The sequence below is a fragment of the Mus caroli genome, unplaced genomic scaffold (assembly GCF_978045245.1).
Source record: "Mus caroli unplaced genomic scaffold, Mus_caroli_1 scaffold_4, whole genome shotgun sequence".
NCBI classification, from domain to species: domain Eukaryota; kingdom Metazoa; phylum Chordata; class Mammalia; order Rodentia; family Muridae; genus Mus; species Mus caroli.
This window is the reverse complement of record NW_028227259.1, coordinates 125,185,188-125,209,802: the sequence shown is the minus strand read 5'-3', so window position 1 is coordinate 125,209,802 and position 24,615 is coordinate 125,185,188. Positions and strand designations below refer to the sequence as shown.

Genomic DNA, 24,615 nt, shown 5'->3' with positions numbered 1-24,615 from the left:
TGGCTTCTTTCAACTTTGCCACTCTCTACCGCGGGCATGTTCTTGTAGCTGGCAGCAGCAGCATACACTGGGGATCCGGGATGCTGGTGCCATGGGAACGCATTCCCACTGTATATCACCCCCCTCTCTGGAGATTTATTTCCTGTGCGTAGTGATTTTACCTCAGAGAGCCAGTCTGGTTTGGGGAGATGGGTCTTTGGCAGAGGATCATGTCTGCTCTGGAACTCCTAAGATTTCCAGCTCCATCCCACTCAAACCACACGCTTGCACCAGCCTCGTCGGCTGTCAAGTCCTTTATCTCCGTCAAAACATTTGAATCAGAGGGTGGGTTATAGATCATGGAATCAGAGCAGCCCCTAGTGTGGGCTTTCTTATCGCTACCTTAGACTCATTCTTTCTGTCACTAGGAAAATGTGGTGGCCGTGTCTTCAGTTTGCAGACAGGACGTGGAAACATTAAGTGCCATCCCCAAGGTTGCATGGGGCTGGCCCAGGCTCCCTGAAACCTGTCAGATGTAGTTGTTTAAACAAACCACCATCCCCTTCAGGCACTCCTGTTTTTTGTTTTGTTTTTTTTTTTTAGCCTTGTTTTTTCCTGCCGTCTTCTGAGCCTGAGCTGCAGACTTCAGCAGCAATGTGGATGATCCTGGAAGCCACAGGGAGACGCACAGGTACCTGCGAAGATCAGGGGTTGTTATAGCTCATTTGACAATATTAGCATAAGTGTGCAGCGAGGTGGCCCGCATGCAGTCTGACAAAATCGTCCTGGTTCCTCTACTCTGGTCTCTCCCTTTCTCTGCTGCAGCGATCCAATAACTTCCCCTGTTCTGCCTGGGGTTAGTGGCCGCCCTTCCCCTCTGCTTGCGTCCTGGTGCTGTCCGTGGTACTGACTGCCAATCCGGATCGTTCTGGGGCGCCCAGCCTCCCCTCCTGGCCTCCCACCTCTTCTCCCGCAGGCAACGCGGCACAATGCATCGCGGTGGGAGGCAAGCTGGGCTCCCCTGCTCCGCCGGGAAGCGGCTGCCCCTCCCTCTGGATCACACAGGGTTTTTGCAGTAGGTGACAGCAGGATCGGGCACCAGGGAAGCAATTGATTCCTCTCTAACCCGCATCCCAGAGTTGCCTACGCTGCCCAGAGAGAGAGAGAGAGAGAGGAAAGAGAAGAAGGGAGAGAAAGAGAGACTTACAAAACCTTCCATGTGGAGTAGTCTGGGTGATTCACTGCCCACCGCTGCAGACTCTAGCTGCACTTAGTTTTCGCCTCTGACAGGGGTATTTCATTTTTGTCTTTTTTTTTTTTTCCTTTTTGTGTGTATGTGTGTGCATGATTTAGGGGCATGCATTCGTGTTGGTGCCTCAGTTTTATTTTGGGAAGACCGGGAGAGTCAAACGCACAATTTTCTTTCAGGCATATCTGCTGGTCTTTCAAGCCAAGTCGCTGGAACTTAACACCTCCCCCCCCAGCAGGGAGTTGGCAAGAATTTGGCTGCCTATTCTGCTGCAATCCTCTACTGTCCTGGTGAGTGACATTCTTCGTGGTGGTCCCCCAAACGGACTAGGAGATCTCAGGACCCTAACTGAGATGTGCATGCATGAGCTAGGGAGAGGGAAGCGGGGAGGGTAGGGCTGTTGAGAACCGAGCATAGTTCTCTGCCTGCGTTCTGTAGGCTTTTATCAGCAGCACTCCGGAGGCGAATGGGATTTTAGTACAGTGCCCAGGGAGGAGGCAAGTGTGTGCCTGCTCAGGCGACATGAGCAGGAGAGTGGCTTCTGCCCAGCCTGTCCTCTTTGCAGCAGAACCTGAGGAAAGTGATTGGCAGCTCTTGAATTAGTTAACCCTTCATGGCCTGTATGGCACACGGGGCCTCTGAGTGTTTGGAGTTGGTGGGTGGGCGTCTTGGCCCCGGTTGGGAGAGTCAGCTGAGCCTGGAATGTTAACCCTTGCCTGGGCATCCTGGGCCAGCATTTGCTTAGGATGGGGCTCAGACCGGGCTCTCCGCCAGGGCTGGCTGAGTAATTGAATTGTGGTGGGTTCTGCAAACTCAGCTGTCCTGAGATGGGAGAGCGGGGAACCATGAAAGCGCCACCTTTTCTCTTGGCATGAATGGTCAAGCAGCCAGCTGCCTGCCGAGCTGGGGATGCTGAGATGGGATTTTACAGGTGGTGTCACCTGTAAGAGACTGGATGGGGGGTATGTATGTGGCTGTGACACAGTGCACTCTGTCACTGAGCCCACCTTGTCATTGAGAAGGGGGCCATGACATCCCAACCCCAGGTCCCCAATTCCAGGACAAGCTGTAACCCCTATACCAGTTTCTTTCTCTGATATCCCAATGGGGGTAACCCCATACCAACCTGTTAGCGAGAGGTCCCTCACCACTCAATCCCGAAGCTCATGTTTCATTTTAAAATGCTTTTGCCAGTAATCTGTGATCTATGGGAGAGGACTCAGTTCTGCTTCCTGCTTTAATTACTTCCTACCTTTTTTGGGGAAATGAAAGTCTTTATTTTTAGCACTGCGATCCACTTCAGCCATCTCTATCCACTGGAATTTCTTCAGGAAGTTGAACTTGGGAGGTAAGAAGAAGACAAGGTTAACCCTAGGGACTGGCAAGCTGGAAATGTCAAGAGAGTCACCCAGCCCCAGCCCCAGAGCTATGAGGGGCCCGGGGAGCTCAGGGTACAAGCCTATGTGGGCAGGACACAGGAGGAGAGTGTAGGTAGCCTGGTGGTTAGCGCCAAGGAGAGGGTCCCCTGAAACCTGGCTGCCAATCTGGGTGACCTTGAGGAATCTGCCTCCATGGGAAGCCATACATATGAATAGAAAGTGAAGAAATCTGGCTTGCTCGAATGAGATGCTGCAGGCTTGGCCATGGGTGATACTTCGAATACTGGACTTCCATGTTCTTTGGTTGGAGCAGACTGTGGCTGGACATTGGAACGGGGGGGGGGGGGGTTGGGTGTGTGTGGCGGATTGAGGTTCACTGTTGCAATGAGAGTGAATCCTTCCACTACTGGGCTGTGGGGAGGCTGCAGGGCTTGGAGGGCTATCAAGGGAGCCCGGGGGGCCCAGGCAGTGTCACAAATACCGTGGGACATTTCCCTGGTTAATTTCTAGTATCCAACCCTGCAGCACAATACACCCCAGGCCCGGGGTGCCCAGACACGAAGGCTTCCTGGCCATCCATCTCCCTGCCTCCTCATCTCCCTCAGGGTGGCCGAGAGCCAGGAGCCTGCCTCCTCCCTGTCACATCTGAAGTGGTGCATTGGGGTGCACCAGTGAGAGAACCTTCCGGAAAGATTCTTGGCCTTGGAACAGGGCCCTTGAGTCTTGGTGCTCTCTTCCCTTTCTGGGCCTCAGTTTCCCCATCTCTGCAATGAGTCAGCTGCTCTGGGTGATCAAGGCTCCTTCCAGATCCTCAGGTCTTTGTTACAGCTGCTGCTTTGGCAAGGGGCAGCCATACTTTTAGGGAGAGTTACTGTCATTGCCCTCCGATCCCACTTTTGGGGGACACCCAGAGAAGGAAAGCACCTTGTCTAAAGCCACACAGCAATCATGGCGTAGCCCTCTTGGAATCCACCTTCATGGGTATCAAGGCATTCTTTTACCCCTACGTACTGGTAGACCCCACTTCTCATCCCTGGCCTGGGGCATAGAAGGGATGGATGCCCTCCAAACCTGTCCTGGTCTGGGAAGCTGAGCTCTGGAGACAGATAAGGTTAATCCTTGTAAATGGGGCTTCTTCTATTCCATCAGCATGGAAGAGAGGGGGGTCCTAGTAGCTCCTGCTGCCCTGTTACCTCAGCCACTGTGTTTGATTTGTGTTTGGGGTGGGTGGCTGCTGGGGGTGTGGCTTATAGGACATGGACTTATATAGGACATGAGCATCTTTATTAACACCTTTCCTGTCCTGTACCACTTACAGACCATGGCTTTCTGTCAGTAACCCCCCCCCCCCAGCCAGCAAGCATATGGTCCTGCCTTTTCCTGCAGGGGCCTGGGGGCAGGGTGGTCTTACAGGCAGACAAGCTGGAGTTGAGGTAGTAGGGTTTATTTCTGTTAAGAGAGCTGTGGCTGAACCTGGATAAAAATAAACCCCGGGACCCAGTAGTGGTGGGTTGGAGCTGAAGCATCTGAATTATTCAGCTGCCACCCAGGATGGAGAGAGGCTTATGTGTTCAGGGGACAAGGAGGAGGAGGAGGAGGAGGGGACTACACTGCAGATACAGTCCTCCCTTCCTGTCACCTGCCCCGCCTTCCAGTCTAGGAACTGCAGTGTGGTCACTGGAGCTGTGTGATTTCAGGCAGGTCCTGAACCTCTCTGAGCCTCAGTGCCTCCTGTTAGGTGTGTGATGGTGAAAGCAGTATTCTAGTGTAGACCACAGGCTAGACCCTGGGCCCTGGAGACAGGTCAGCTTAGATCTAGGTTCTAGCACTTTCTCTGTGTGTGGTGGCCCAGCCCTGGACTTTACTTACCTCGTCTGTCACACCCCTCATGGCGGTGGTGACAGTATTAGGACAGTTAAGAGTTAATGCATGCCAGCTGCCTAGCTGTGAGGCTGACAAGGAATAAGCAGCGGGGAAACAACCCTGTCTTGGGGGTGGGGTGTGTGTAATATTGGCATCTGTAACAGCAACACTGCTCACACTGAGGCAGAGGGCTGGGTGAGGGGGAGCCTAGAAGGACTCCTCAGTTCAAAATACAGCTATGAGACCCAGGAGGGAGCAGACAGGTTTGCTAGGGGCAGGGGGTTCTGAGGCCTCAGTTTCCCCATCTGTGAAGTGGACACAATGACCTTCTCCCTCTAGGCTTTAGATATTCCAAGCAAGTCCCAGGTCATCATTCAGGGTGGTCCCTGGAGGGTTAAAGAACATCTGTTTCCTCCAAGGTCTAAGGCTCCCTTGGCTCCTTGAACCCCAGAGATTTTGCTGAGTCATCTCATCCTATAAGCTCAGGGCTGGGCTTTTGATCTTCTTCCTGCTATGAGTCCCTTTACCTGGCCTGGTATTCCTTCCTCATAGGCCTGAGATACTACAAGGTGAGACCCTTAAGGGCTAGGCTGACCTGTTGTGTCAGGGTGAACACAGCAGGTGCTTATCACCAACTGAATGGATGAATGAATGAATGAATGAATGAATCAGCTGATTGGTGAAATGTTAACTGATTGACTAATGGAGGGGTGAGTCTGAGAGTGGCCTTTAGTCAATGTTCTAGTCAGAGGTATGTATGCAGTAGGCACTCACTCCATTAGTGTTTATTGAGTGTGATGTCATTGGTGGGGTTGGAGGGATTTTTTGTTCTCATCTCAGATCCGCTGCAGGCAGAACCCTCTTCTCTTGCCAGAAACTCACTGCTGCTGATTCATTGACTCTGTACCTGTGGTATACCCAGCACCGGGTCTCTGAGTGCTAGGACAAAATCCCATTTCCTTTAGGGTCTTGAGTAAGGTACGGTTTGGGTTGGGTGAGGGCACAGAAGGGGGTCTCTGCCCTGCCTGCTTGAAACACCAAGTACACGGATACCTGGAATTCTCTGCTGAACTTTAGCCCTTTGCTCCCCAAGCACTGACCAAGGGGCAGATGCTTCTGGGGTGGGTGGAGAGTCAGTGCCGCTGGATGTAGTCGCTTACACGATAGTAAGAAAGCCTATGCCTTCCTACCTGGGAGGCAGGCTTGGGTTTGGCAGCAGCAGCAGAGGAGTTTGCATCATCCAGGGGCTTTGGAGGCAGCAGAGACTGGGAAAGATCAAGGGTGCTGGTTGTGTCCTGCTGGGTGACCTGGGAGGGTGGGAAGGGTGCTGGGTACTAAACTTCCGTTGTTGCTGCACCACGGAGGCTGAGGAGCCTGGATGGGGGCTTGGTTCAGTCTGTGATTCATAAAGTCCCCTCGTAAAGTGTTAGCTATCAGGTGTTTCTTGATCCCCCAAACTCTTAAATGTGGGCACCTGTGTGTTCCCACACCACAGGGCTCTGAAGGCTTTTTTTTTTTTAAGAGTACAGAGAGAGTACTTGAGGAGATGAAGCTTCTGGCACTTCTGGTGTGTAATGAGACTTGATGTTCTCCCTGAGGTCTGGTCTCTGTACCCAAGAGGTTGAGCAGGACTGGAATCTGGAGCAGGCTCTACCTCCTGTCCCCCACCATTTGCTTTCTTATTCTTGTCTTCATCCCTGCTAACCTTCGGGGGCTCTGGGTTCTAACATGGCACTGCCTGCAATGTCACCACAGTTTCCTTGAAGCCATTGTCCTGCCGTCATTAGCGTTAATGATATAATGCAGTCTGAAATCTCATTGCACTGGAGCCGTGGCCGCGGTCGCCGACTGTGCCTTAGTGAACCAGCCAGAGAGCAGGAGATGGGGCCTCAGGAAGCTGGGGTGTGCCCGCCCCCCACAATTCACCACCGACAGGGCTCCTCTCCTGGCATCAAGCCATGTCTGGTTTGTGAAGAGTGAGCGACGGAAGGAGGAACTCTCTTCCGCCTCAGCTCCCGCCTGGCGCTTCCAGCTGCCCGATTCTTTCCTTTTTTTTTCCCCTTCGCTGCGTCTCCACAGTGACAGGCAGAGACTTGTGAATGAAGCCGCTTTCAGCAGCACGCACCTTACATAAGTGGCTTTTCTGTGCCAGCCGCTGATGGCAGGTGGCGGGCGTTTGGGGGGCCGCTTGGAGCAAAGATGCCCTGAAGTTAGTTAGAAGGCAATTCAGGGCAGCCGCAGGAAGCACCTGTGTGGCTAGCTCTGGCCATGACCAGCATCTCTGCCCTCCTCTTCCAGCTGTCTGTCCTTCCTGTATCACTGTGGTATGGTTTGGAATGTCTGCCTCTGTCTGCTTGCCTGCCTGCCTATCTGCCCTTCACCTCCATCTTCTTTCCCTCCCTTTAAAACTCTCCATCCTCTTCTTCATAGGCTCATTTCCCTCACCTTGTCCACCCCCACCCCCAATCCCTGCATCTTTCTCCCTTCTCTTACCTCTTTCTTCTAGCCCCCTCCCAGTGCTGGGCTCGAGTATCTTCTGCTGTAGATACATAGCCATGATTGTGAAGGTCCTGGGGGCTCAACCAACCTGGCTTGCCTGGGGCTTTCTGTGCAAAGATCAGCTCGCAGACCAGCTTTGACAAGCTAGTCATCGTACCTCTAAGCCATGCCTGCCTGAACCACAGTGAGGCTTTCCAGAAGTCTGAGGTTCTGAGTTCTCAGTGAGCTGCCCTCCTACTAAGGGGGACACACTGGCTTCGGAAGCTGTCCCCAGTCTTGGCATCCTGCTACTTAGGTGTGCAGAGCACAGTGGTCCATCCAGGGGTGTGAGCCAACTCCCTCCACCATCCGGCCACTACATCATTCCACCACCGGTCGACAGGGGAACAGGGAAATTCCAACACGAGGTACTCTGGGTCACATTTCCCTGTGGGACTCTCAGACAATCTGGGGATCCACCACTCTAGGATGGGTCTCAGTCTTATGTGTCTGGCATGTTCCCATGTGGCACTGAGGCAGCTGATCCGGGACCCACACTTAGATGGTCACTGTTGCTTTTACAGAGTTGGACAGTGAAGAGTAACACGGAAGTTGGGAGACAGTGAGCAGAGCCATGCTGGGTCTGGGTCAGGTAGAGGCAGAGGATCTGGGGGCGGGGTCAGATGTGGGTATATCTTGCAGCTGTGTGGAGAGGATCGGAGACCATTCCAGGGATGGCTGTCCTTAGTAGACATCCAGTGGCTGTGATCTTGGAGATTTTAGCTCTGGGGGAGAAGGGCCTCCCTGTATGTAGGGGCCAGTGGGGTGTAGCAAGACCAGCAAAATGTGCCAAGTAAGAGACTGACTGTCTGAGGGCTGCAGGTGCCCACTGCATGCGGTAAAGGCATGGTCCCCTCTCTACAGAAGATAAAGTGGCTGGGAGCGGCCATGTTCATTGGTCACCAGATGAAGGGCAAGACAGCTTGGTAGAGGTGGTAAGGCTCCTGGAGGTGGTGATGCCCTGTGAGGCCTGGTGTGTCTCATTAAGTCATCTCAGAAATCTGATGCTGAGGACACAAGGCGCAGACCTCGGGACCCCTCATCCCACTCTGGGTCTGCCTGTGGCCCCTAGAGTAGGCTAGACCAATTCTCAAGAGAACTAGCAACTAAGGCCAAAAGTAAGACCGGGGGCTAGCCAGGGGACAGACAGACAGACCAGCAGGTCCTGCCTCAGACTTGCCTGACTGAAGGGACCATTGCCGTCTCCATCCACCTAACTGTATGGTGTGTGTGTGTGTGTGTGTGTGTGTGTGTGTGTTAGAGTTCTCTAGAGGAACAGAACTGACAGAATACACACACACATACACACACATACATGGAGGGGGGATTTGTTAGAATGGCTGACAGGCTGTGGTTCAGCTAATCAAACAATGGCTGAATGACTGTCTACCCATGAAAAGTCCAAGAATTCCGCATTGATTCATTATGTGAATGTCTCAGCTGGTCTTCAGTGAACTCTGGATTCCAGAATCCCAAAGAAGTAGGCTCTAATGCCAATGTGAACAGTGCTTGTCCGTGAGGGCGAGCAGACAAAGAGACCAAACGCTCTTCTTCTGTGTCTTTATATCAGCTGCCAGCAGAAGGTCTCTCCTCCAGCCTCTGCGTCTCATAGGCCAGGCTTACAGCTGCCAATGTCTGCCAGCCAAGGCCTGAGGGCTTTTTTGTTTTGGTGGGAGCCCAGTCACTTCTCACCCTCATTTCCTGAGATACACCTTCAACCCGAGTGAACCTCCTTCCTAGTGGTATATTTCTCCATTATTCTCTTTTATCCCCTGACTCCACTCCCCTCCCTTCGTGGGCACTGACGTTCTGTGCTGTCACTGCTAATGGTCTCCCTTTGGGTGGCAGATGGATGCTTCCAACATGCCTTTAAACTTACGTAACCGGTGTTGCGCTGGATGGCCGGTGACTTCTCACTCTCCTGTATCATTCTCTGCTTCTACTCTTGCTGGGCTCCAGGGTGTGAATCTTCCCAGTTTCTAGTATGTTTAATTTTGTGTGTGTGTGTGTGTGTGTGCTCACATGTGTGGATTGTACCCTGCTCCTTGTATACCTATGCCCCAGCTCCCATTTCCTGCCAGCCCATCATATTCCTGAGATTTCCTTGCACTCACTGACTATAACTCCTTCAGGACCCGGAAGTTGCTGGTTTGATTTTGGTTATTTTGTTTAGCAAGCACCGGATGCCAGCTTATGATGTTAAGCCCGGGGCATGTGGAAGAGGCAGGAGATTACCTGGGGGCTGGAGCTGGTTTTGATCCCAGTTCTGTTACACAGTGGCTGTGTGGCCTTTAGTGAAGTGAAGTTCTCTAAGCCTCAACTTCTCCTGTAACATGGGGTAGAGATGATAATATTCATTTTATAAAGTTAAGCGGTGAAGTAAGATGGTGTGGGGCGCTCTTTGGGTTAGACATCTGTCTAGATGTTGATAGTTTGCGTTAGCCACCTTTCCATTACTGTAACAGAATACCCAAGACAATAAACTTAAAAAGAAGAAAGGTTTCTGGTAGCACATAGTTCTGGAGGTTTCAGCCCCTGGATGGATGGCCCCCTGGCTTTTGGGTGTAACTTGATCAGAGCACACAGTTGAGCAAGCTGATTAGCTCATGGTGATTGGGAAGCAAAGAGAGAGGGAGAGAGAGCGAGAAAGGGAGAGAAGAAGAGGGAGATTGAGAGAGAAGGAGAGGGAGAGAGAGAGGAAGAAGGAGGAGGAGGAAGAAGAGAAAGAGGAGGATGAGGAGTTGGAGTTGAGTTCCTAAACCTGACCACAAGGGCAGGCTGGGGCTTCAGTGGCAGGGAGGTCACTGACACCTCCTAGGGCCTTCAGAGCATCTCATTACCCCCTTGCTAGAAAGAACAAGGAGCTGAGAGCCAGCCTTCCTGGGTTCATCCACCCACAGGCCCCTGGAGCCAACATCCTTCCATAGATGCAGCTTTAGGGCCACAGAGGATTACCCAGGAGTCCACGGTGCCATGGGGTCTCTCCCTAGCTTGGGTTCTTCTCTTTAGTTGCTCTCTTAATCCTAGGAGGAACCTTGAACCACAGGCTTAGATGTCACCTGTATCTCTAACCCTTGCTGACAACAAACTTAAACCCTGAATTCTCATAGCAAGGGAGTGGACGCGCGTACTCTCTCCTCGGTCTTCTGTCAGGGGCTGTTCTCCAGTTCTGAGGATAAAAAAGCTGCCTGTGTCTTTGCAACGTCCATTCTTAGTCCTAGTCCGTAGCTCCTTCACGCCTGGGTGGAGGCAAAGCACGAACGTCATTGCAATTAGACCTTCTGACCAGTAGGGGGCAGGAAGAACAGTGGCCGGAAGCGTCCCAGGCCATCTTCTGATGGCTTGGTGCACCCTCCAGGAATACACATCTCAACCTGTGCTGTGAATCAGAAACCTGGCTTTGTAGCCTCAGTTTCCTCACCTGTGCTATGGGAATCATTATGGTATCTTCCCAATGTCGCCACAGAGTCTCAGAACAGGGCTCAGACTGTGACATACCCTACAGGTTAGCTGGCTGCGGAGGACTTTCTAGTTTTAAAAATACCGCTTTGAGATCGGAGGGCAGAGCTGGAAGGTTTTTTCCCCCTTTAACAGAGGAGAAACGTCACACTGGGAAGTCAGTTGCCTGTGCTCACGGTTGGGGAGGGACTAGGGAGGGCTCAGTCATCTTAAAAAATAGCCGGGCGTGGTGGCGCACGCCTTTAATCCCAGCACTCGGGAGGCAGAGGCAGGCGGATTTCTGAGTTTGAGGCCAGCCTGGTCTACAAAGTGAGTGCCAGGACAGCCAGGGCTACACAGAGAAACCCTGTCTCGAAAAACCAAAAAAAAAAAAAAAAAAAATGGCAACCTCTAAACTAGACAATCCCAAAGCATGATGGGTAGGTACACCACAGGCCATTGGCACATTGGGAAAGGGGGTGGAGGGCGGTACTTGGTGGCTTCAGAATCATTCCTAATGGGCCCCAGGTAGGCCGAGAACTCCCAGTGGGGTGCAGCAGATGCCAGAGCTGCTCCACACCACTGCACGCAAGGCCTCCCAACAGTACCTCTTCAGAGAACCTGAAACTCTATGCTGTTTCCCCAGCTTGACTCCTGTACATGAGGTCAGCAGGGCCTGGGATGCTTTGGTCAAAAACAGCTTTTGCTATTCTCACCTGAACAGTTACCCAAGTGTTACTCCCAGTGCCTCAGTTTCTCCCACTGTAGAATGAGGATCCCATTCAGAGAGAGTGGAGCTCAGAAGTTCCTATAGAAAACAGAGTCCTTATGAACTCGCAAGACACTGCCTCGCCTGGACTATCACCATCATCATCATTACAACATCAACATCACACCACCGTCATCACAAACCACTATCCACTACATCATCACCACCACCATCCACTCTACCACCACATCATCATCGCCATCACCACCATCCTCTCCATCCTCACTATCACCACCATCATCACTGTCACCTTCATTACTATCACTGATATTTCTTAGTATCACAGACTCTTGGATTCCTGTAATTCAAGAACCCACTGGAAGTTCTCTCACAGTGATGCTTTCCAAGGTTTGAATCGGCCTGAGATTTTTCTGCCCATCCAATGAAGTGTGGCAAATGAGTCTTTTTTACAAATGGTGCCGACTTACTCCATGGCCCCCAAAGGGTTTCCCTCTTCATTTCGTCCTCTTCGGTATTAAAATGTAGTGTTAAAAATGGAGCTGTGGCCACAGTTGTTCATGATGTCTCATATAAAGGCATCTTTTAAGTGTTCTTTGAAAGTAAAACCAGCCACAGGGAGGTGGGGTGGGGGTGGGGTGGTAGCTGCACTGTGAGGGACCCAGGACCCAAGCTTATCCAGCTGCTGACCTCATGGCTTTCAGATTAGGGGGTGAAAGTGCCCCTCCCCCTTCCAGGCAGGTCCTCAAGGCTCTTCCCAAGAAATTCTGCTCTCAGCTTTCACTCTGAGGTGCTGGGAAGCTGTGTATTAGTTTCCTGAGTGATCTGGGTTGCAAGTTGGTCTGTGGGGCATTCTGGGAGCGGAGCTTGAACTTCCTGTCAGCCTGCCTCTTATCTCTCCTGGCATAAATGGACTCGAATGGCTCTGGAGATGGGGAGCCAGCGCCCACCACAGAGCTGCCTTGTGCCTAGTTGGCCAATCCCCATGAGCTGGGTTGGTCTTTTCTCGTCCCTGTGCATGTGTGTGTGTGTGTGTGTGTGTGTGTGCGTGCATGTGTATGTGTGTGTATGTGTGTGTGTGTGCGTGTGTGTATGTGTGTGTGTATGTGTGTGTGCGTGTGTATACTGCAGTTACATTTCTGTGCATATGCACATGTACGTGTAGGTCAGAGGTCAGAGGTGTCAATCACAGAAACACCATCCACCTTCTTTGAGTCAGGGTCTCTCATTGGCTTGGAACTCACTGATTGGGCTAGACAGGCAGCGAATGAGCCCCAGGGATGAATCTGTCTCCCCTTCCCAGCACTGGGCTACACATGTGAGTAATCACGGATCCTGATGTTTTTAATGTGGGTTCCAAGGAATCCAACTCAGGTCCTTGTGCCTGCCTTCTCAGTTACAAAACCCCTCTGCTGACCCCCACTTCCTCTTCCAGAACATCAGGTAAGGACATGGACCACATTGACTTGGGGAATCTAGCCGCCAATATACAGTCTCACCTTGGAGTGGGGCTTAGTGTGGGATCTTGGTTCAGCAAACCTTGGTTATTGCTCTATTAATGAGGACGGTGCAGCCTATGGGCTGGTTCTGGAAGGGAGCTGATCATTCCCACCACTTCTGACTCTCCTATTTAAAATCTCCTCCTCTTCTCGAGTACCCTTCCTCCACCATCTCTACTTGTCTCCATGTGGCATTGTGTGCCTGCTTCTCAACAATGTTTGGCTACTATTGCTACCCACTGGACCATCCACCCCACCAGAATGGGGCACCTTCACTGTGGTTTTCCCCCCTCTCTGTCCCTCATGGGCTGTGCTCAGCATGCAGTAGGTGCCCCATAGTTGTTGGAAAATGGAGACTGACGGCATCATTGTAACACTTCTGGCTCTAATTGGAAACCTTTCCCCTTCTCCAGGCTGTCCAAACTCACTTGACAGGTCATTACACAGAGCAGAAGCAAAGAAGAGAAATAAAAAATCCCAGCTGAGCCTCTGCTGGTCTGAAGGCGGGGCAGGGGAAGTGGGGGCGTGGGGCGGGTGTGCTGGGGGGTGGGGGGAGAAATTAAGGTGTTTTGTGAGACTGGCTCCTTGGCCAGGTTGTCATAAGCTGTTAAACCCCACCGAGCCTTTGTCAATATCCACCGCTGTCTGCTGCAGTTGATGGGGTAGCAGATCTTGTCAGTATTTTAAGAGACCTGCATTGCAGGCTGAGGGATTGGGTCTCTGTGCGAGAGCATGCAGCCAAGGCTCACAGGCTGTCCTGGAAGTGGTAGATTGTTTTTAAAAGGAGAAAACAGAAGAAGGAAAATTCAGAAGCTCTTAGCACCTCCTGGCTTTCCAGAGTCTGTTTCTCAGCCTGGGCTGCACACGCTAAGTGTCTCTAGATTCTTCCTCTAACTGGGGATTGTTTGTGGTGGGTGCGCGCAGGGTGGGGGTGGGGTGCTCAGGCTGACCTCGAACTTGTTGTGTAACCCAGGATGACCTTGAGGCCGGCTTTTACCTCCTGAATGCTGACATTGCAGGTGTGGACCACCGTGCTCCATCTATGCTGTGCTGGGGGCGGGGGTGGATCCAGGAATGCTTTTGTGCTAGGTGAGCCCTTTGCCAACCGAGCTGCACTCCCAGTGATAGGTAGGCTTGTATGCTACAGGGGAGTGCCCATGACAGTTTAAAGTTCACCAGGTGATTTTTAGCGTGCAGCTAGAATATGACATTCTCTTCACCACTTATGTGGCTTTAGGGGTCCCCTCACCTTGGGGATCCACAAAATGAACCCCAAATCGTCCATGTTTGTGCAGCAATTAGGAACATTGTGAGAATCATCATTGTGGGGGATCTGTCCGGGGTGCCCAGGTAGCAAAAGGGAAGTGAACAAAGCTTTCTTGGGGTGGACAGGAGCTTTGGGGTATTCCTGGTTATTTTGTGATACCTGCCTAAGGTACCTGTTCATATCCTTTTGGGGGAACCACAAAGATGTTCTCAGAAGAACCTTCTGGGTACCTGAGTGTGCTGATGACCATCCCGGAAGGGTGAAGGCCACCATGAAATGGTGACAACAGCAGAGGAGATGGGTATCAGTAGCATCCTGCCAGGCTGGGCTCAGCACTGAGACTCCATGCTAGAGTAACTGCTATTCTTAGGTGAGCCGGCAGGGATCGAGTGGTTCTCGTGGGCTGGCTCACCATTTGCTAGGCCCTCTGCACACCATTCTAGCTTCAGCCCGGGGAAGCTGTTCAGATATAACCCTCCCTTTTTTTTTTTTTTTTTTTCAGAAAAAAAAAAATGAGGCACAGAGGGCCTGCGCAAGGTCCTGGGATAGCAAGAGACTGAGCTGGGACTGGCCCCCAGTACAGCGTCTTGTGGTAGATACTTCATGTCAAATGAGCAACTGCTCTGCACTCTCTGGGTTTCCTACAAAAGGAAAGCAGCTGTGGATATCCCAAGAGGCACAGGAAAGGTGACCTGGGAGAAACATCAATCCTTGTCCCCCCACACCTCCTCCTGCTGCCTCTCATTCCATGTCACAAGAGCTCGGTGTCGTGTGTTCCCCCAGATGAGCAAGAACTGAATATGGAAGGAAGACTTGCTAGGGCCACTTGAATTTTCCCCATCTTGTTTCTTGTGGCAGCGTAGCTACCGGAGACCAGGGCAGAAATATCCCGAGGACTGCTTTATTAAGGAAGAGATAGAGTTGGCCTTGAGAGGATTCAATCTTCATGGTCCTCAGTGTTGAAAGATGGGGACCCCCATGCCTTCCCACCCGAGGACCTATTTTGTCTTAGAAGCTGTGCCAGCAGCTTGGTTTGGGGTGAATCTCTCAAAGCTTCTTTTGATGCACGCTCAGCTCCCTGCAAGGATTTTTTTTTTAATACTTCTGAGCATGTCTGCAGACACCAGGAACTGGAGATGTAGTAAGGGACCCATCCACAGCCCAGTTCAGCTATTATCTGATCAGGTCCCAGCGTGACTGCAGGCTAGACAACTCTAAGTTGTCAGTCTGCGGTGGATCTCCAAGCCCCTGGTTCACTTCGGCAGGCTTCCTTCCTCCCATCTCCACATGGATGCAGTGAACCTGCATTTTCAGGTTTCTGTAGGACAGTGCCTCTCAACCTGTGGATTGCACATCCTTTAGAGGTCGCATATCAGATATCCTGCATATCAGATATTCGCATTACCATTCCTAACAGTAGGAAAACTTCAGCTATGAAGTAGCAATGAAATAACTTTACGATCCAGGCAGCAGTGGCACACACCTTTAATCCCAGTACTTGAGAGGCAGAGGCAGGTAGATCTCTGAGTTCGAGGCCAGCCTGGTCTACAGAGTGAGTTCCAGGACAACAGGGCTAGACAGAGAAACCTTGTCTTGAACAACCAACCAACCAACCAAAACCAGAGAAATAATTTTACAGTCAGAGGGTCACCGCAACATGAGGAACTGTGTTAAAGGGTCGCACCATTAGGAAGGGTGAGAACCACTGCTGTAGGACATGGTGGCCAGAAAATAGCACCCAGGTGAGGGCTTCCCCTTCCCTCCCCAGCATGTTAACCCTTAAATGACCTCACTTCAACAATCATCAGCACATTGCCTCCATCACACCCAGAAAATTAGACCTAAAACAGGCCGGCTCCATCAATGTCCCTCTATGAGACTGAAGAGCACTTGCTGACCATTGCTGTTAGGTTGAATGTGTTACAGATCAGCCTGTGAGATGACTCTGGTTGCTGTTAGGTTGAATGTGTTACAGATCAGCCTGTGAGGTGACTCTGCACATAAAAGGTCCCAGTTTGTTCAGAGGGACCCACATGGTGGAAGGAGAGAGCCAACTCCCACAGGTTGTTCTCTGAGCTCCACACCCATCCACGAACTTCCCCAGTAAGTTTTATGAAGTGATTAAAAATAAATAAATATATCAAATAATGATAACACTTGCATTAGATTATAATCTAGCTATGTTTCATAAACGTTCACGTCTCATGTCATTAAATATCATTTGTGAATACATCATGGTTTATAAGTAGATCATAGACATTTTATTATATATATAATGCATTATGTATTATATATATAAATGATGTATTTGTTTTTATTTTATATATATGAGTATTTGCCTGTGTGCATGTATGTGCACCACATGGACACAGTGCCTTAGGAGGCCAGAAGAGACTATCAGACCCTCTAAAACTGAACATATACACAGCTGTGTGATGCAGTGTGGGTGCTGGGATCTGCACTTAGATCTGCAAGAGCAGCCAGTGCTTTTAACTGCTGAGCCATCTCTCCAGCCCCTCATAATCTTGCTTTATGCATCTCATTTAATATACACTATTAACTCATTGAACTCATGGCCTATGGCACTGAACCTTGTGCCTGAACAAGGCTTATCTGACACCTTGTTTTCTGTAAGTCCCTTTTCATCCAGGAGCCAATTTGCAAACAGCAGGACCACCAGTATATAGTATATAGCACAGAGATGCAAGAACTTGATATATAGACCAGGCTGGCTTTGAACTAACAGAGAGTGCTAGAACATAAGGCCTGTAGCACCAGGCAGGACTATTCTCATGGGAAGCATATACTATTGACAGTGGTCTCATGAGTCAAGGTGGGTCCCAGAGGAAAGAGATCATTGTGTGATTTGAGGTGAGTTTTGCAAAGGAACTAATGTGTAAATGGGTTTAAGAAAAACCATCCAGAGGTGTGGCGGAAAATTAGGGAGTACTGCTGTCCCTAATTTAGGGGCTCCTGGGCATAATACTCTTCTTCTCCCTCCTCCCCCTCCCTTCCCTTCCCTCCTTTCCTCCTTTCTCCTCTCCTCCATTTTGTTTTGTTTTGAAATGTCTTCCATTTCTTGGGTTCATTGGAAGAGAAGGTACAGAAGGAAGTGACTCAGGGGACTTAGGGGCACAGAGACTCAGCCCAGTCCTATAGCTTAGGCTCTGATTCAATGTTGGGGGAAAGCTGATTCACTTCTAAAGGTCTGTGTGTGTGAGTACGTGTGATTGAGTGTACAAGCATGCAAGTGTGAGAGTGTCTATCTGAGAGTGTGTGCATGTGTATGCATGCATGCATGCGTGCGTGCGTGTGCGTGTGTCTGTTGATGGGTGTGAGGCTGTGTATGTGTGTCTGAGAACGAGAGTGTGTATGAGTGAGTGTGTGTGTCTGTGTGTGAGCATGTGTGTGTGTGTCTGGATGGGTCTGTGCACATGTGCATGCAGATGCCTTCAAAGGCCAGAAGAGGGCGTCAGACCCACTGAGCAAGACTTACAGATGGTTGTGGTTGCTGGGAATTGAACTCAGGTCCACTGTAAGAGCAGCCTGTGCTCCTAACTCTTGAGCCATCTCTCCAGGGCCAGCATTGGATGTTTCCATGGCGGCCACTGGGGTCAAGAAAGGAGAGGGAGAGCCCATTGCTCATAAGTTGTTTATCCACATCTTAGGAGGTTTCATTTTTCTGTCCCCCCACCACCTGCCTACCCACCCTAGGCACTAGGAGAGCCTGGGTGAGGGGATACAAGCATGGGACAGATCTTTGCCATCTGTTACTTTGTGGGGCTCAGAGAAGCTCTGAATAGCTTGGATCTATTAGAATCCATACCTGTCCCAGCGGCCCTGACTGGGATCATGTGAGGTGGGAATTGGGCCTCCTGTGGCCAAAACTTCTGAGTTTGATGCTACAAGGGATCCAGAAAGGACTAGAATGTGCCTGTGGGACATCAGTAGATGTGTGACCAGGATGAGGTGTGTTTACAAGGATGCGTGCATGGAGTGTGGACAGGTGTGGCCATGGTGATGATACAGGTGTGACTTGGGGCTTGGCTGTGTCCCATCCCAGGTGTTTATCATGGGCAAATGAGAACCCTTCCCGAGAGTCGATGTCCTCTTTGTGGGGATGAAGGAACCGTAAGCATTTCTTAGTCTGGGGTTTGCACTTCTGGCTTTCCATTAGGAACTGACTCTGCTTAGGGATAGGAGAATCAGAATAAGTCCATGCACGGTGGACAGACATCTTTAAATCCTAGCCATTCTCTCCCACACACTGTAAGGGAGACCTCAAATAAAGCACTTTACCCTGATCACCACCCATCAACAGGCTTTGCACCTTGTGCTTGATTGCTCATCACTTCTCCAAGCCCCTACTGTCTCCACTACTTCCCTAGTGTCTGCCATTATTGTGCCAAGGCTTGTTGTGAGAGATGATATCATTGGGTTTAGAAGCTAGCTTTGCTGTCTGTATTCTTCCATTATGCTGCCAAACCACGGTACCCAGCAGGGAGATGCAGGGGATGTCTCAGCATCTGCCTCCTCTTGCTTTCTCTCCTCTGGCTCTTCTCTCCAGTTTCTGCTAGTGTCTCCTGTTGGTACTCAAGGAACCGAAGTCAAGGGTGTGGTGGATGCAGCCACCACAGTGGCCTCCGAGCCCCCAGCAGGGTGGATGGCTGCACTCTCATGGACAAAACAGAGCATACCCAGCAAGCTGCATTTCTAAAGGTCCTCTTCCCGTGCTGCCGCTGTGTGGCTGTTTCTGCCTTCAGCGACTTAATAGCTGAATCAAATATGTTTATTATTTTCTTCAATAGAAAATAATGCTTCAGGGTGACAGAGCTCATTGATAAGAGGAAGAGATCTAATGATGACCAAAATTCTCCCTCTGGGAGGAGACCGGGATTGCTGGTGGGTGTGAGGCGATGGGTGCCCCTCTCCACTCGGCATTCCATGTTCGGGCAGAGAAGGACAGAGGACTTGTGGTCTCTCATAATGCACTGTCAGGGCTTCAGGTTAGCCAGCGCCTGCCCAGTCCTTTTAGAGCAGGACAGAGGCCATTAAGCTAAATGCCTTGTACTGATACACAGACCCAATCTAATCACAGTTTTCTGTTTGGGAGGGCGTTGGTGAGCACATGAGTGAATGCAGCAATCAAGCCTGATAGTTGCCACAGTGGGAGGCTAAATCCTGCCTGATTGAGTAACCTGGAAGTGGGCTGCCCTGTCAGGGTGGCTGAAGTCTTGGTGGTGATTCTTGTACCTCCTGTGTCCAGGTGTGTGGACTCAGCGCCTCAAGGGACACCATGCTCCAGAAGGGGACAGAGAAGAGGCTGTCATAGTCTCTGCCTATGATCCTCTGCTCTGCCATCAGTAAGCCATGCACACGGGAGGGTGGTCTCATTTCAGATACACATCCTGTTTGTTCCGGGTGCTGGCTGTGTGTCTTGGGATGAGTGACCTTGCCAGTCTGGGCTTCAGTTTCCCAATGTACTAAATGTATGTGTAAAAGCAGGGAAGGGGGCACATGCTGGCACTTAACACCAGGGAGGAGGAGGAGCCAAGCAGCTCCTTAGCCTGCAAAGCATCTTACCTACTTGCCAAGCTCAAGGCCAGTGAGAGATGCTATCTTAAAAAAAAAAAAAAAAAAAAAAAAAGGCACGGCCAGGGAGAGGACTCAGTAAGGAAAAAGCTCGCTGTGCAAGGGTGAGAACCAGGTATCACATCCCCAGAACCCACATTTAGTGTGGGCAGATATGGTGGCTGCCTGCATCCCAGAGGGCAAGCTGGCTAGTGAGACTATCCAAATCAGCAAGCTCTGGGTTCCAGAAGAGACCTCACCTCAACAATTAAAGCCAAGATACCTGTTGTCAGCTCTGGGCTTCCGTAGGCACGAGTGCACACCCACTCACACATATGTGCCCCCCCCACACATAAACACACAGAAATACAAGTGCACATCACATACACACACAGGAAAAAATAAGATGGGCGGCGGCATTCATGAGATATAGCAAGGTCATCCTCTGGTCCCTGTTGGATGCCCTGGTTGGATGCCCTGCCTTGATCTCGTGTATATTATCTCCCTCAACTCTCTTGGTTCCATGTCGAGATGGGTCCTACTTTTTTCCTTAGCTTTCACATAAGGAAATAGAGGTACAGGAGATTGGGAGTGTGCCCCAGGGGACCTCACTCGGAAACAGCAGAACAACCTTCAGCCCTGTCTTCTTCCCACCCCAGAATCCATATTCACCAACTCTCTCATTGCCCAACATCCCCATACCCTATGACACTGAGCCATAGCTCCCCGCTTCTTCCCTTCCTCCATTATGAGGTGTATATCCTATTTTTTCCACTTCAAGACCAAGCCATCACTTTTTGGGGACACCCCACACTTATCCTCACTCATCAGTGCTGGCATGGCTGCCCAAATCATTTAGAATATCAGCATAATTCAAACCTTTTTTTTAGAAACACATACATACATACATGCACAGCACACACACACACACACACACACACAGAGGTTTTAAAAGGGGGGGGGAAGACATTTGTCTTTGGTTTTAATTAATGCCAGCTTGTTCATCCTGACTTTTAATACCGCCACCTCATTTGTCTTATTAAGTGCTTAGTTTTGCTTTTAATTAGTGTTGTTTATTGTCGCTGAATTTTAATTGCCAGTGCAGGGTCCCTAAAGGCTTCGGGAAGAATGCATCTGATGGCAGAGCCTAGTGGGCAGGCAGAGGACTTACTGTGGTCTGGGTGAGGACTAATGTCCCACTCAGTTCTGGTTGCCTTTGGGATCCCCGTTTGCTTCAGGTGACATAGAACGCTGAGGAGACAAATGTGGGAGTCATTGGCTTAGGATAGCCAAAATGGCAAATATTGGTTCAGGCATGGCTGGATCTAGCACCGCCCATCATGCCTGTTCACCGTTCCCTTGGAATGTTCCTCCAACCCCAAGCACTAGGCTTTCTATGCAAGGCAGAAGCTGTCCTACCAGCACCACCCACAGAGTTCCAGCAGAGTTTCTATTGGCTCAGCTCAGGTCATGTGCTGATCCTGAGCCAATCACAGACCGGGGACTGATACCAGCCTCTGATTGACCAGAAGTAGGCTGTAGGCCCGCCTCTAAGGACAGAACTAGGTGAACCCCACCTGAGCCTTACTGGTGGATACTGAGGAAGGAGCCATCTGGAAGGAAAGCTGGGGGCTCTTTCCCCACAAAGTACTAAATAAGAGGTGTATAAGGACTAGGAAGATGACTCAGTGAAGTGTTTGCCACACAGCATTAGGGCCTGAGTTTGACCCCCAGAGTTCATGTAAAAAGACAGTCTTTAACCAGAGCAGTGGAGAGAGGGTGGCCGGCAGATCCTTGGGGCTGGATAACCAGCCAGCCTAGCTGAATTGGCAAGTTCCCTGCCAATAAAAAACAACAACAACAACAACAACAACAACAACAAAAAAACAGTAGGCAGCTCCTGAGAAATGATATCTAAGTTTACCTCTGACTTATATGAATATGTGCATACACTCGCACGCGCGCGCACACACACACAACAGACACACACAGACACGCACAGCCACTGCGGGACACAGAAGTTGGCTATAGTTTTGAACTAAGTTGGCTATCTTCAAGCCACAGAAGACCAAGAAGATTCTGGGATGTGGGACTCACTAATCCTTAGCAATGGATGCTGACTTGGAGATGGAGGGACACATGGGGGTGGAGCCCCATAGTGGGATGTTCTGGGATTTGAACAGTGGCAGTCAGACTATATAGAGTAGCATAGTCCACAAGGTTATGACAGCGGGCTGGCTCTGAGGTTTCACACATCTGTGTGCTCACCAACCTCTGTGATCCATGTGAGCACTTATTGAGCACCACCTATATAGCACATGCAAGGCTGATTGCAAAGTAAGGGTTTCTGGACCCCTCATTCAAAACTTATGAACAATTCCAAGACTTTGAGCGTACGGGGTCTGGGTCACCTGCAGATGTTCGTATGGGAGCATGAGATCCTTCCACACACAGTCCAGTCAGATGCTTGCTTCATAGGTCCATAAAGCTGGTCCCTTGTGCAACGAGGAGCTGCACTTGAACAAATCCATCTCTGATTCTGGAACTCATAGCTCTTACTGACTAGGTGCAGAGACAACAAGCAGACAAATCACATGCCATGCTAACCTGAAGAAAGAGGGCTAGGGGAGGGGCTTAGTGTGGCCAGTAGAAGCTCCCTCTTGGGAGAGGTGGCATTTGGGCAGAGACTGCCAAAGGCGGAGAGTTGAAGGGTGTCTTCTTTCTTTTAGCACAGGTCCCTCAAGGGCCACCCACGATGAGCAAGTGTATCTGTCATTCCGGAGGCCAGACAGTGCATATCAGGTCATTACCGAGGACAAATGGCCACCCATGGGGTGGTGAACTTGGAGTCACCTCCATTTTGTATGGTTATGAGTGTTGGATTCCTGTGGAGAAGGGAGTTTTCACTGTTCCCTGGAGGTGCCAATGGTATCCCAGCTTCTGACTGTGGAGGTCTTCGACAAGTTGTGATATGTGTTTTTTAACATCCTAATGATGTGCATAGGGTAAACTGATCCTGGACAGAGTAGATTCAGAGAGGCTTGAGTCATGTAACAAAAGTCCACGTCACTGGCTATGTGTGAAGTGAAGAAAGGTCATTTTGGGTTCATGAGTCTGGAGACGCGTGTCAAAGACTGGATGTCCCCATTGCAGTGTCCTTTGGTATGGCTGGCACATCCTAATTCCAGAGCAAACCACTCATACCACAGCTAAGAAACAGAGATCACAGAACCAACGTCATTCATTTGTCTTAAGGATGAGTCCTCAATGACCATCACTTCCTTAAAAGCCTGTAATATTCCCTCTGACAGGAGCACTATAGGAACACATATCAGCAATGGACAGAAAGCACACTGCCCCATCTCTCTCCACTAGGTGGCTGTGATCACCAGGGGACACTGTCCCTTATGTGTGCAAGTTTCATAGACAGTGGAGATGCTAGGTCAAGCTCCCTCCCTCTTCTGTGTCTCCACATGGGTGGCCCTAGAGTTGGGGCTCATAAGAGTGGCCAGATGATTGGGTAACTGTCTTGGGTGGCTGTTTTGCAGGTGTGCCAGCCTTCCACCATGACTGACACTGTGGTGAACCGATGGATGTACCCTGGTGATGGCCCTCTGCAGTCAAAGTAAGTCCGGGGAAGCTCTGGGAGTAGCTCTTTTGAGCTAGTGGGCAATCCTGAGTATCTACACTTGAAAGATAAAAAGGCATGGGTTGGTTCCCTTCCCTGGGCTAGGTGTGTGTGTGTGTGTGTGTGTGTTGCATGTATGGGTGCATGGGCATACATATGTATGTGTATATGCATGCATGTGAGGCTCAGAGTTGACTTTGGATATCTTCCTTGATCATTCCCAACTCTGACTGAGGCAGGGTCTCTTACTGAACCCAGTACTCACTGGTTCTTGCTAGTATCTTGTTTGGGAAGTCCATCTCAGGCCCCCAAGAGCTGAGATTACAGGCGTCTCCCTTGCCTGACTTTCTGGATCTGAACTGCAAGCCTCACACTTGTGTGAGAAATAGTTACCTGCAGGGCCAGCTCCCTAGCTTCCCATCCCCATGGTGGGTTTTATGGCATAAACTCCTCAATTTTCCATACTCCCCACCATTCCCTATTGTGTCTCTAATAGGGAACCTACCATGGGTGTCTATGTTACCCACCCAGCCCCATGGGCTCTGGTTAGAGACAGCCTCTCTGTCCTCTATGCCTCAGTGTGGTGGCTCTGTTGGACAGAGTTTTAAAGACACCATCAGGTTCAAGTTCCTAGTTGGGGACAAGATTATTTTAATGAAGTATGAGTCACAGAGGTGGAGGGAAGGGGGCTATTTGCTGCTGGCCCAAAGAATGCAGGAGGGTTTTCTGTAATAGCCTCCATCTGGTGCAAAAAGAAGCTTCCTTGATGAGGGGTGAGGACTATACTTCTCTGAGGGCAGAAGGACTAATGTTTATACATTATTGCTAGGGATTTTGCTGGCTTAGCAAACTAATGGCTATAGATTCTCCCCAATAATGGCGATCTCACTAGTACTGAGTGGTTGGCTAGGTTTCCAGTACTGGGCATGGTTTCCCTCTTTTTTTTTTTTTTTTCAAGACAGAGTTTCTCTGTATAGCCTGGGCTGTCCTGGAACTCACTCTGTAGACCAGGCTGGCCTCGAACTCAGAAATCCGCCTGCCTCTGCCTCCCGAGTGCTGGGATTAAAGACGTGCGCCACCATGCCCTGCATGGTTTCCTTCTTATTGAGTAGGTTTTTGCCTCCGTCCAGTTTGGCGTGTTCATTCATGTCACCTGTGTTCAGCTCATGTTGACGCAGTCATGTTGGTGAGCCCTTCTGGGTGTAGCTTGTGACATCACTAGGAGACACTTTCTCACAGAAAGCTGCCTCCTGTTCTGGCTTTTACAGCCTTTCTGTCTCCTCTTCCGCAATGTTCACTGAGCCTGGGGTATGGGAGTGTTTTGTAGATGAATCCATGGGGACTGGGCTCCATAATGCCTCATTTTGATGGGTTGTAATTTTCTGAGTATGCCAAGCTAGACAGAGAAAAGTCTGTGAGGCCTCAACCCTACACGAAGAACTTCAGGCACCTGAGAATGCCCAGGAGTTGAGGAGGG

The 24,615-nt window shown here is 50.4% G+C and overlaps 1 protein-coding gene across 2 annotated transcripts in view; it reads left to right on the top strand.

Moving 5' to 3' along the window:
- Positions 1 to 903: 903 nt before the first annotated feature.
- Rph3a (rabphilin 3A) overlaps positions 904 to 24,615 on the top strand; it is a 70,015-nt gene continuing 46,303 nt past the window's right edge. The window contains exons 1-3 of one of the 2 annotated variants that reach the window (XM_085837099.1): positions 904 to 1,271; positions 1,408 to 1,518; positions 23,059 to 23,135. In XM_085837099.1, the coding sequence (XP_085693225.1) occupies positions 23,077 to 23,135 (59 nt within the window). In that variant the 5' untranslated portion in view covers positions 904 to 1,271; positions 1,408 to 1,518; positions 23,059 to 23,076. The remainder of the gene's footprint in view (positions 1,272 to 1,407; positions 1,519 to 23,058; positions 23,136 to 24,615) is intronic. The other variant, XM_085837100.1, reaches the window with a different exon arrangement.